The 10,817-nt window shown below is 46.6% G+C and overlaps 1 protein-coding gene across 1 annotated transcript in view; it reads left to right on the top strand.

Moving 5' to 3' along the window:
• The first annotated feature begins 1,811 nt into the window (after positions 1-1,811).
• Positions 1,812-10,817, top strand: part of NSMCE4A (NSE4 homolog A, SMC5-SMC6 complex component) — a 20,441-nt gene continuing 11,435 nt past the window's right edge. The window contains exons 1-5 of the mRNA XM_019556205.1: positions 1,812-2,073; positions 6,563-6,643; positions 7,240-7,370; positions 8,558-8,703; positions 10,244-10,343. Coding sequence (XP_019411750.1) covers positions 1,812-2,073; positions 6,563-6,643; positions 7,240-7,370; positions 8,558-8,703; positions 10,244-10,343 — 720 coding nt within the window. The remainder of the gene's footprint in view (positions 2,074-6,562; positions 6,644-7,239; positions 7,371-8,557; positions 8,704-10,243; positions 10,344-10,817) is intronic.

A 10,817-nucleotide genomic window follows, 5' to 3' on the forward strand; every position in this document is an offset into this window, starting at 1 on the left:
AATACAATGGGAAGCTTGGGTCTGTTCCCTTAGTGCTGCTCAGAGCGATGCCATATGGCACATTTCATTGATCAGGTGCCATGTCCAAGAATTGTGCAGGTTGGGCAATACTTCCTGACCCAGGTGCTGTAGCCTTGCCACCCTGGACATGCACAGAAGGGATTTTGAAATGGCCATAGGGTGCTTGAACTAAACCTCATAGCATGAAGTTTACCTAAACGTCCCATACCCATTTTTAAACATTTGGGGACTTAATACACATGATGGTGAAGCATTTCAATTAGAGCGGCTGCCCGGGAACTGCTTTAGTTAAAATACTCCGCCTCCCCCACCTCCAAGCACTTGTGTAGGCAGCCATGATTTGTTTAAGTTTTTGCTTTTTGAACTACCCCCTTCCTCCCCCACCTCACCCCCATTAAGTGGCGACAGTTTCCAGGCTGCTGATTGCCATATGGGCAGAACAGGAAACTCTGATGCCTGCTCTCACCAGGAGCTTGCACCGCTTGCCTGAGGGCAGAGCTTCTCCACAATGATATTCTAGTGTAAGCCACAGCCTGGGGGCTGCTGAGGCCTGTTCCAGTGAGTCTAGCTTTGCTCTTCGCTGTTCCTCCTGCACCGCTAGCTTCAGGAGTGTTTCCCATCCTTCCCCAGGCCAGGGACAGGCTCCACTGAAACCCCCCATATGCATTCTCAGGCCTCTTAGCAAGAATGGGCCTGCCTGATCCAGGGCTCACAGGATGGGAGATGGAGGAGTGGTAACGTCTGCACCGGCATTCTCCATCATCCTTCCACATGAGGAGTGTTGGGTTACCAGAGCAAGGAAGGAGACCTGCTGCCTCCTGACGAGGGTTACCATACATCCCGGTTTTCCCAGACACATCCTCTTTTTTGGCCCCCTGTCCTAGTGTCCGGGCGGGTTTTTAAAATGTGAGCACGTCTGGGTTTTTGCTTTGCCTCTGCTTTTCCTGGGCAGCAGCAGCAGCTTGGATGCTTGGGGCTGTGAGCAGCGGGCAAGCCGATTGGCTGTCGGAGGTCACGAGCTCTGCATGCAGGCCCGGCAAGCGTGCGTGTGCGCAGGAGCTGCACGGGCAGCAGGGCTGGTGGGACAGGGGTCTCTGGGTTGGTAGTAAAGGGCACCACCAGTGCGGGGCAGGGTGGGCTTAGGAGTGAGTGGCTGAGGCCAGCCCGGGCATATTAATACCAATTGGTGACACATAGGGGGTGCACGCGGGTGCATGTGCACCCCCTGAGCCAGCCGCGAAACTGGAAGTGCACTTCTGGTTTTGCCATTGGCTCGGCTATCAGCTGCTGGAGGACCCCCCAAAAAAAATCTGGTGTCCCCCCAGACTTAGGAGGCACCAGCTGCCCATGTTAACCCCCCACCCCCAATTATATACCCCCCCCACCAAGTGTCTTCTTTTCTGATCCCGGAAATATAGTTACCCTAATAAATCGGATTCAGCATTTAATGAATGCTCTACCATGCATCCCCCGGGTGACTCAGGAGTCTCCTGGAGATTGATATCCAATTGCTGGAGGCTCCAGGGCCATCCTGCGGGGCTGGCACCCCTCCAAGCGCGCTTTCTTTAGAGGCAGGATGGAGAAGGGGGGAAATCCAGGCTCCCGCTGCAGTGGGGCTGCCCTGCTGTCTGGTGCGGGCTGCACGCACGGGGAAGGGGCATAGGGACCCCCGTCGCGCTGCACCCAGCCTCCGGCCGGCAGGGGGCGCGCTGGCCCTCGCCCGCTGCGGTCGGAAGGCTCTTGACGGCGCGGTTGCCTGGGAGACGCCCTGGCGGGGGAGGGGCAGGGTCATGGCGGAGGCAGCAGGGAGTGGTGAGGCTGGCATGGGCTGTGCCGCGGCCTCCGGCTCCGGCTCCGGCTCCGGCCGCGGTCGCGGTCGCGGCCGTCCCGCGCGGCCCTCCACGTCCCGCAACGGCGGTCTGGGCCCCGGCGGCGGAGACGAGGATGGCGACGAGGAGCCCGAGCGGCAGCGGGTGGCGAGCCCCAATGGCGATGACAGCAGCCGCCGGCTCATCCGGCACCAGTACCGCGAGCTCATCAACACCGTGCAGCGTGAGCGGGGCCGGGGCCTCCCGGGAAGTGGCCTCGTGGGCCGCGCCTGGGGATGGTGGTTGCTGGGAAACGGTCGTGCCCGGGGAAAAAAATGAAAATAAGTGTAAATTAGTCGTCTTTACATGACGCGGTATGCTCGCTGTAGCAAGTGAGACATGAGCTGTCGAAACTGAAGGATTTCTCTGTTCACAAAATAAAAAAAAATATATATATATATAATACACACACAAATATGTATATGTGTGTGTATTTTTTGTGTGTGTGTGTGCTATGTATTACACACATATATAATACACACATGTATAATACACACACACGTGTATATATATTATATATGTATATATGTATACACATATATTTAATACACACACACATATACATATGTGTGTGTGTTTGTGTACACGTGTGTGTATTCTCCGTCTGAAGGCAAGCAGCCATACGAAAGGGCTCACAGCAGACCCCAGAGTGGGTCCAGGCTCCCCGAGAGCGACTTGGGTTCTGCATCTATTCACTGCCTCCACCGTCATCGTGTGTTTTGAGCACTTTGCATGTTATTGGTCACGCATCACACGAGGGTTGAGATTACTGTACGAATGCAGTCATATTGTTCTGTATGATAGTACGTGATTATTGTACACCACAGCACCACACAGCAAGCTACACAGCCCAGAGGGTTGAGATTATTGTACGAATGCAGTCTGTCTTACAAAACAATACAGTGATTGCATTCGTACAATAATCTCAACCCTCTTGTGATGTGTGGCCAATAATATGCGAAGTGCTCAAAACACACGATGACGGTGGAGGCAGTGAATAGATGCAGAACCCAAGTCGCTCTCGGGGAGCCTGGAACTACTTTGGGGTTTGCCATGAGCCCTTTCGTACGGCTGCTTGTTTTCAAATGAAGAATACACACACATACATCTACACAAACATACACATATATGTATATGCATGTGTATTTATCATACATCCCTTTGGGATGGCTATCATACACCAGACAGCACTGGCCTGGGAAGGGGCGGGTGTGATACGACAGAAGGTGAGGGCTGCTGTTTGGTGCTAAGGAGGCCTGTGCACTGCTGAGGGCCACACGTAGGAAGCCAGTGCTGAAGGTGTCACTTGAACAAACAAGAGAGAGAGAAAAGGTTAGAGGGTTAAGAATCAAACACCTGGTATAATGGTTTTTACTTGTACTTCAAAAAGGCATTTTTGTGCTGAGGGGTGTGGAGGGGCAGTTGTGTAACAGCTCGGCATAAAGTCTCTGTCCCCAGGGACCTGAGAGCAGGCAGCAGGACACACGCCGCCGCCTCAGCAGAGCCCTGCCGCTGCCCAGCCCCTCCCAGATCTCAGGGGAACTTCTGCCACAGCCTGTGCACCCTGACATACCCCTTAAGAGCCACCTGCCCCCAACCCTTCCCATCCGCGCTTGCCCCCACAAAGCCTGGGAAACCCAGCAGTTCCCTCCAGCCTGTCCCAGCTTTCCTCCAGGGCCTGCTGTCTGCACCCACCTTCCTTCAAGAGGAGCCTCAGGCCCAGGGTGCTGTGGGCAGCCTCACCTTGGTAGATGGGATGGGATGGGATGGGAGCTACGCTGGGTGCCTCTGTGAGGTGGCAGGTGGCTGGGTTGGCTTGGCTGCTCCATGGGGTAAGGTGAGAGTGGGGACTGGGATCATGATTAGTGCTTCACATGCTGGGAAGTGCCAGGGAAATTCCATCACCTCTGGGTATGGGTGCAGAGTGCCCACTGCATGGTCCTAGTTAGGGGCTTGAATTAAACTCCGACTCTTGATGGGGTCTGTGGCGGTGGCAGCTATAAGGAGTCGCCACCACCGGAGCTGTTTAGAAAGGTGTGGGGCAGGCCAAGGGGGCTCTCATCTCTTATGGAGGAGCTCAGCCTTCTTGAGCCTCCCTGTATTTCAAACCCTGGTCCTAGCAACTAAGGCGGCTTCTTCCAGTTTCAAGCTGCAGGTAGGCAGAGTGCTGCTGGCCCAGCCTGAGCAGGGGTGCCAGGGCCCAAGTGCAGCTCACCCAGGGCCTGCCTTGTGGAGCTGGGTGGGTGCGCAGGACTGCTTCTGCTCAGTGTCCCTCAGCACCAGCGGAAGCGAGAGCTGGAGCTGCTGGTTCCCAAGTGTAGCATGCCCAGGTGCAGCTTGCTGTGTGGTGCTGGGTTGGTGGGATTTGCTTCATGCCCTCTGCAGTGCCAGCAGAAGCCAGAGCTGAAGCCACTGTCTACCTGTGGGCTGGATAGAATCAGCTGGTGGTCTGGATGTGGCCTGCAGGCTGTATTTTGTCCACCCCTGCAGTGCATCCATCTGGCCCAGTCCCCTGTGTCACGCAGTCCCTGGTGTATGAGCCCATGGTCTACCCTGAGCCCATGGACCATCAGGAACCTCAGCTGGCAGCTCCTCCATGGAGCCATTGCCACAGGCATATATATATGGTACACTTCACAAACACTCGTGATGCCTTAACTTTGTGTGAGCAGAGAGACACCATGGTGCACATCTGTCTGGAGTTTACCAGGCTGCAGCCCGTTTACTGCCTCCTCCAGAGCCTGCTGTTGAGGCTCTGGCTTTCCTACTTCCCTGCACCTTTTTATATTTACGTACTCCCTGTCTGTGGCTCCACCAAGACCCAGGATATACCTGACCAGGAAGGTCCCTTGGGAACTCTGGGCAGAGATTCACTGGGCAGTATCCACTGTCTTGTTGAACTCGTTTGAGGGCAAGTGGGCACTGTCTGTTGTGCTCTGCTCTGCGTCCATCCTTTTAGCACTTGTTTTAAACTTGTGATAACTCCCATCCCTGTTTTCCCTTTAGTTGTCCCCCAGACTTAGTTGATGTCCCCACCAGTGGCAACTTCCCCTCTTCTTTTAAAGGGCCTCATTATGATTCTTGCTGTACTTAGCAGTTTTGAAGAGGATCAGAACATTTTTGGAGTAACTGAGCCAGTTGCCAAAAAAGATGATAGTGTCTGGAACCTTATCAAGAATTTAAAGTAGAGGTGCACCACTGATATATCAGTCGTGTATCAGATTGGCATTGATAAAAGGAAAATTAATGTAATTGGCTTTTTTTGGCCGGTGTAACTGATAACGTCCCCCATAAATGCTATGTGCATGTGTGCAGCTGCATCATGCATGTGGCCAGGAATGCAGTCCAGCAGCTTGGAGAGCAGCATCTGGCTGGTAAGTCTGTGGGGGGAAATGAGTGTGGGGGAGGGAAGGGTCGTAGGGGGAGTGCGCAAATTGAGGCTTCCACAGTGAGGAAGGGAGTGGGATGGGCAGGAATGAGTGACATGTGCCCCCTGGATGTGTGTGGGGTGAGAGCGGGCTGCTTGCTGCGGGCTCGGGGCCAAGGGCTGCTCCAGTCTCTTCAGGGTAGTGGGGGTGGGCCAAAGCTGTGCTCAGGGTAGGCAGGGGTGGCGCTGGGAGGGGCAGCTACAGGGTGGGCTATAGCCACCCCAAAGTTTGCTGTAGTTCCCCCTCCCAGCACCTGCCCCACCTCACCCCAGCCCAGCCCCCTGCTGGGAAGAGGCTAGCGTAGCCCATGAGCCCATAGGGGCAGCCCACTCTTGCCCCACACACAAATCTGGGGGGTCACATGCCCCCCGTGCCTCCTCCAGGGGTGTACACAGCAGCAGGGGGCTTCAGTCTGGCCTCCCCATGCCCCTTCTCCCCCACAGTACCAGCAAGGAGTTGCTCTCCATTTTGCCAGGCTGCATATCGGCTATGGGATTGGTATCAGCTGACATGGCTGGTTAATAATTGGCCACTGGTATCCACCAAAATGATCTTTAACAGTGCACCCCTAATTTAGTCAAATCATTTGACACTTTGAATCGGGCATGTGGATCCTCCTCGTGTGTCTTTGTTCATTTGACGTGTTGTGTTTATCCTAACATGGTGATCTTCAGAAATCAACAGCCATGCGTGTTTTTATGGAAATGTTTAATAGATGAAATAGTATGCATCATTGGTCTTGCCTGAAATTCACAAAATCCAGTTAATCCTCTGATATAATCCTTGTTAAAAATTTTAGAGCCATCAGTAAATGGTGTGTAACTACTTGGTGTAGATCTATTCAAAGATCTAGTAAATTGGGAGGTCTTTTTTTAGAGTTCCAACTGCAGGAAATAGAGTGGTTATGTAGTCATATTAGTGTTTGGGGGGAAAGATGTATGTTTTTACTCACCCTTTAGTTACATTTTATCAATTGGAGCTTTTCAGGAAAGTTCATTTTACAGTAGTAGTGTGCATAATATGAAATGTATTGGTTATAGGTGCTACAGTATTGATCCACAAATACCTCTTTGTATACTTTAAGTCTGAGGAGTGCCCTATAAATCAGTGGGATGCACACTTAATTTTAAGCGTGTGTACAAATGTTCATAAGAACAAGATCCACATAAATGATTACTTAAGTATCTTCTTTTTGTTGCCAATGTTCTATGTAGTAAGTAAAGATCTGACTAATTTTCCTCTCAGAAAATCGTGAAGCTATGCTGAATTCAAAAAGCAATAAATTGACAGAAGCTCTGGAGGAAGCCAATAAATTGTTCACCGGAGGTGAGACTTTACCTTTAGCTCTTTCTAGAAATTTTTCCTTGACCATCAAAACAATGGAGATGATATATGGAATGAAAAAATGATATGGGTATCAAATTGAGGCCCAATACTCTGCATCACAAAACCTACAACTCTTGAATAAATTGTACGGAAAATGGAACTGTCTGAATGGGATAGATTGGAATTTTAATTTTATACTTGCAAAAGATGATTTGGTTTAATAAATGACCCTTATTTCTTTATTTAGGTTCTGCAGTGCACCATGAATGAAAATAGTGTAATGGCAAAAGGCCATTGAATAAAGTTTCAAGATAATGTATTTTTAGGGAGCAAAAATGTAAAGGAAGAAAATTCAACTTTGCATTATATATGGCTTCCCAATTTTGCAAGTTTTCTGTTACTAGGGGATGTTACTTTTTGCTGAATTGTCAAATGAATTAAATCAGTGAATTATCTGAAATGTATGAGTTGTGCAACTGAATCTACTAAGCATTACATTTAAAGCATGCTTAAGTGGGTTTTATGGGTAGTGTGCACTTTTACATCTATGTAATCACATATTGCTAATGCACGTTTGTTGTCTTCTTCCATAACAGTTTCCCAGGCAAGGGAGGCTGCACTGGATGCTCAGTTTCTGGTTTTGGCATCAAACCTAGGAAAGGAGAAAGCAAATGAACTGCACTCTGATATGACAGCGTTTGACTCGCCAGCTTTTGCTGAAGACTTGGTAAGTTCGAAGCTGCTAGCTGGTTGTAATGTAGCAGGGAACTGTTCTATTTGTAATAGAGATATAAAAGAAAAAAGCTTTACGGATTTCAGATCAAATTATACTTTTCCAGTGAAACTTAATGTTTATTAATTTCTTCACTCAATTTTCCTCCAAGCAGGATAGATTTTTCTCATAAATTTTTTATAAAGACATAGTAATTATCTTTCACTTTACATTATGTATTTATAGGTTTAATGAGTGAACATGTAACATTACAAATGTAGCCTCCAAATGGGGGGCTTACTTGGACTTCATTACAGGATCATGATTTTACTGCATCAAATGCTAATTTATGAGAGAATCATTTTTTTCCAATCCTGTTTTCCTAAATGAGATTCTTTTCAGGAGTGTTTAAATGACTGGCTTTTAGTGCTAGATAGAAAGGAATAGGTGCTACTTTGTGTGTCTCTTTTTTCCAATTTATCATATACTCTTTGTCATTTGAACTGCCATTTAATGTATAGGCATGTGAAGATATTAAAAAAAATTCTATGCAAACAAAATAGGCAACCATTGATCCTTTTGGATCCCTTTGGATGGTGTATGGGTGACAGGTCACGGGACCTTTGACAGAAGCCTATTCAGGCAGGTGTACAGAGGAATAGAGTGCCCAAGCGTTCCATCCACCCCTTTAGACCACTGAGACAGAATCCAGAGGTCAGACTGAGTCTGCACGGTCGGTGTTTCAGTGGCCGTAGTTCTATATACATCTGGGAATTGGACCAGGTTTCTTGTGTGGCAGACAAGGATTCTACCACTGAACCACAACTGTAGCAAGTAATTGTATACAGGTGTTGGAATGGTGAATGTAGGATTTTCTTCTGTTGCTACCTCTAGAAGGAGGCCAGTTTAGTTTGTATTTGATTTTTTTTGTTAGGTTAATTTAGATAGAAGTATCTAAATGCTTTTTGTTTTAGTAACGTTTTACATAGTATGATTCTGTAGTTCAATGACTCATGAGTCTACCCATCCATTTTCACTCGTTACTCTAATTATAAGAGATTTCTTTTGTGCAGTATTCTAAAACTCAGCATTGATCCAGCAGGATGGTCATGATAGATGCTCAATCTTAAGAATGAATATTCAGTGATGCTGCTGTAAGTGAAACGTAAATGTTTTTCAGTAGCTTTTGTTGTCTCTTTTAGCTAACATTCATGGGCCTGAATCGTATAGAAGATAACGACTGTGATGAAGAAGGCAGTGCTGGTGGATATTTACCTAATGATGCCTGGTATAAACTGGGAGCAGAAGCAGAAACATACTTCAGAAGAGCTCCTTCTTTTCATTACATGTAAGCCTACTCGAGGAAAATCTTCATGTGTATTTTGATGCAGCACGTGATCTTATATTAAGGATAAATTCCTTTGAGAGCTGGTTCATCAGCCTTTAGGTAGTGCATTGTATTGGAGTATAGGGATGAATGCAGAAGTCTCATTTGGAGATTGAAGTTCAGAGCAGGCTTTTTTTCTAGCATGGCAGTGCAGCTTTCTCTCCTTACACACATCCTACGCACTGAAGTATTATATGATGCTCACCCCCATTGATCTGTATTTGATTTATTAAGCATTTGACGTTAAATAAACAGTATTTATATTCCTCTGCTGGAATGCCAGGTGACAGTTTCTTCATTTGGGCAGATGCAACCAGACGTGTAGTACAGGAGCCAGCTTTTCTTCCTAAGGCCTTGCCTGGTCATTTAAGGTTGTGAATATTATGAGCTCCACGCATTGGCCTCTTTACCTCTTGCTGTTGGTCTGCTTTAATATGTCTTCCTGAGGCCAGTGTAGTCCATTCTAGCCTTCTGTAGCTGGATTGCTTCTGAAGACCTTCTCCTTTTCCCAGCTCCTTCAGAGGAAACAACCTGAATATTGGCAAGCTTCCTCATGCTGCCAATGTCCTAGCTCTATTGTGGATGAGCCTTCCTGATGTTTTCTCTCTGTGAATGGTCATCCCATCTTCTGGAGGTGCTGTCTTCTGGCATTTGTCAAATGACCTATGGTTGTGCAGACCCCAAACTTAAACTTCATGTAGGAACTGCCATAGGGTAAGCTGGGCCTAATTTAGTCAAATCTTAAAAAGAGAGGAAGAAGATCTGTGTAGTCATCCTGTCCCTGCTAATGCATCTTTTTTCCTAACCAGTATCATTTCAGGTAGGATGACGTGTTTAATTTAACCATTTTTACTATATGGTCTGACGACTACATTGGATAATAATAAATTATTAGTAGTATGTTAAGAAAGATAACATACTTTGTGTGCCGCCATTATCTCAGATTAATGTTTATATTTTTAAAATGTAAGGCCCTAAATTTTGGACATAGCGTTTTTTAAATATGTAAAAAATGATCAAGGATAGTTGAGTGAGTAAAAGTCTGATTTGGATTCCTCTCTACTTTTGAGGTTTTAAGTAACTTGAAGTGTTTATGATGTGAATGTTGATAACATGTATATATATGTGTGTGTGCGCATACGCACACTAAAACGTATATGTAAAAACAGCTGTACTTGTGTTAGTCCTCATTTTAAGAAAAGAACTACATATTCCCGGCTCCAGCTATGGTTCCTTAATGCTGTTATTTTGTAAATATCCAAATCCTGGAGGATGGAGCAAAAATTTTGCATGCTTTGTTACCTACTGAGATGGCCCAAATTTGAACCTTGTGAAAGGAAAAGTTCTACATCCTCTATCCACTGGATATATTGTGTCCTATTTTGAATGTTTTTTTGTTTCAAAATATGGTTCCTTGTAATTAAATCCACTTTTACTCAGAAAAAACATTGAACAACTTTTCTAGTGCATACTGTAAAAGCTGCCTTTCTGTTTGGAGTAGGTTAGGATCTTTCAGTGCTGATCCTCCTGTACCCAGGCAACGGATTGAGAGGCAGAAAATGAAAACGGGGAGAAAGGAAAGAAGTACCATGCCTGCCCAGGTTTGTAAATTAATATTTTAATCATAGTTTTTGGTAGCATACTACGTTATTTTTATTTGCCCATGTTACCTCTTATTCTGTTCTGGTTAACTGTATTAGAGAAGGATTATGATTTAAGGATTGGTCTCTTGATTCATCTTGATGGTAATTTTATATGAGGTGAAAATATCAACAGACTCATTTTTTACCAAATGATCTATTTTTCTGTTCAGTGTGATTCACTGTAGATTTCAGGTGGAAGTGTATAAGCAAACATTATTCTTAAGAAAAATAAATGACCAAGGTAAGCTTTATTTTTTAAATTCAGAAGGGCCAGATCCAAATAGACTTAGGTAGCTAATAGCTTTCTCAAATAGCATTCTGCCTACATTTGGTCCTCCTGCTCAGTGCAAAGAATTATGACGTCACTGGGATAACGGAGACCTGATGGGACTCCACCCATGACTGGACCACGGGTATAGAGGGCTATACCCT

Source organism: Crocodylus porosus, unplaced genomic scaffold (genome assembly GCF_001723895.1).
Source record: "Crocodylus porosus isolate Cpor-Errol unplaced genomic scaffold, CroPor_comp1, whole genome shotgun sequence".
Taxonomy (NCBI): domain Eukaryota; kingdom Metazoa; phylum Chordata; order Crocodylia; family Crocodylidae; genus Crocodylus; species Crocodylus porosus.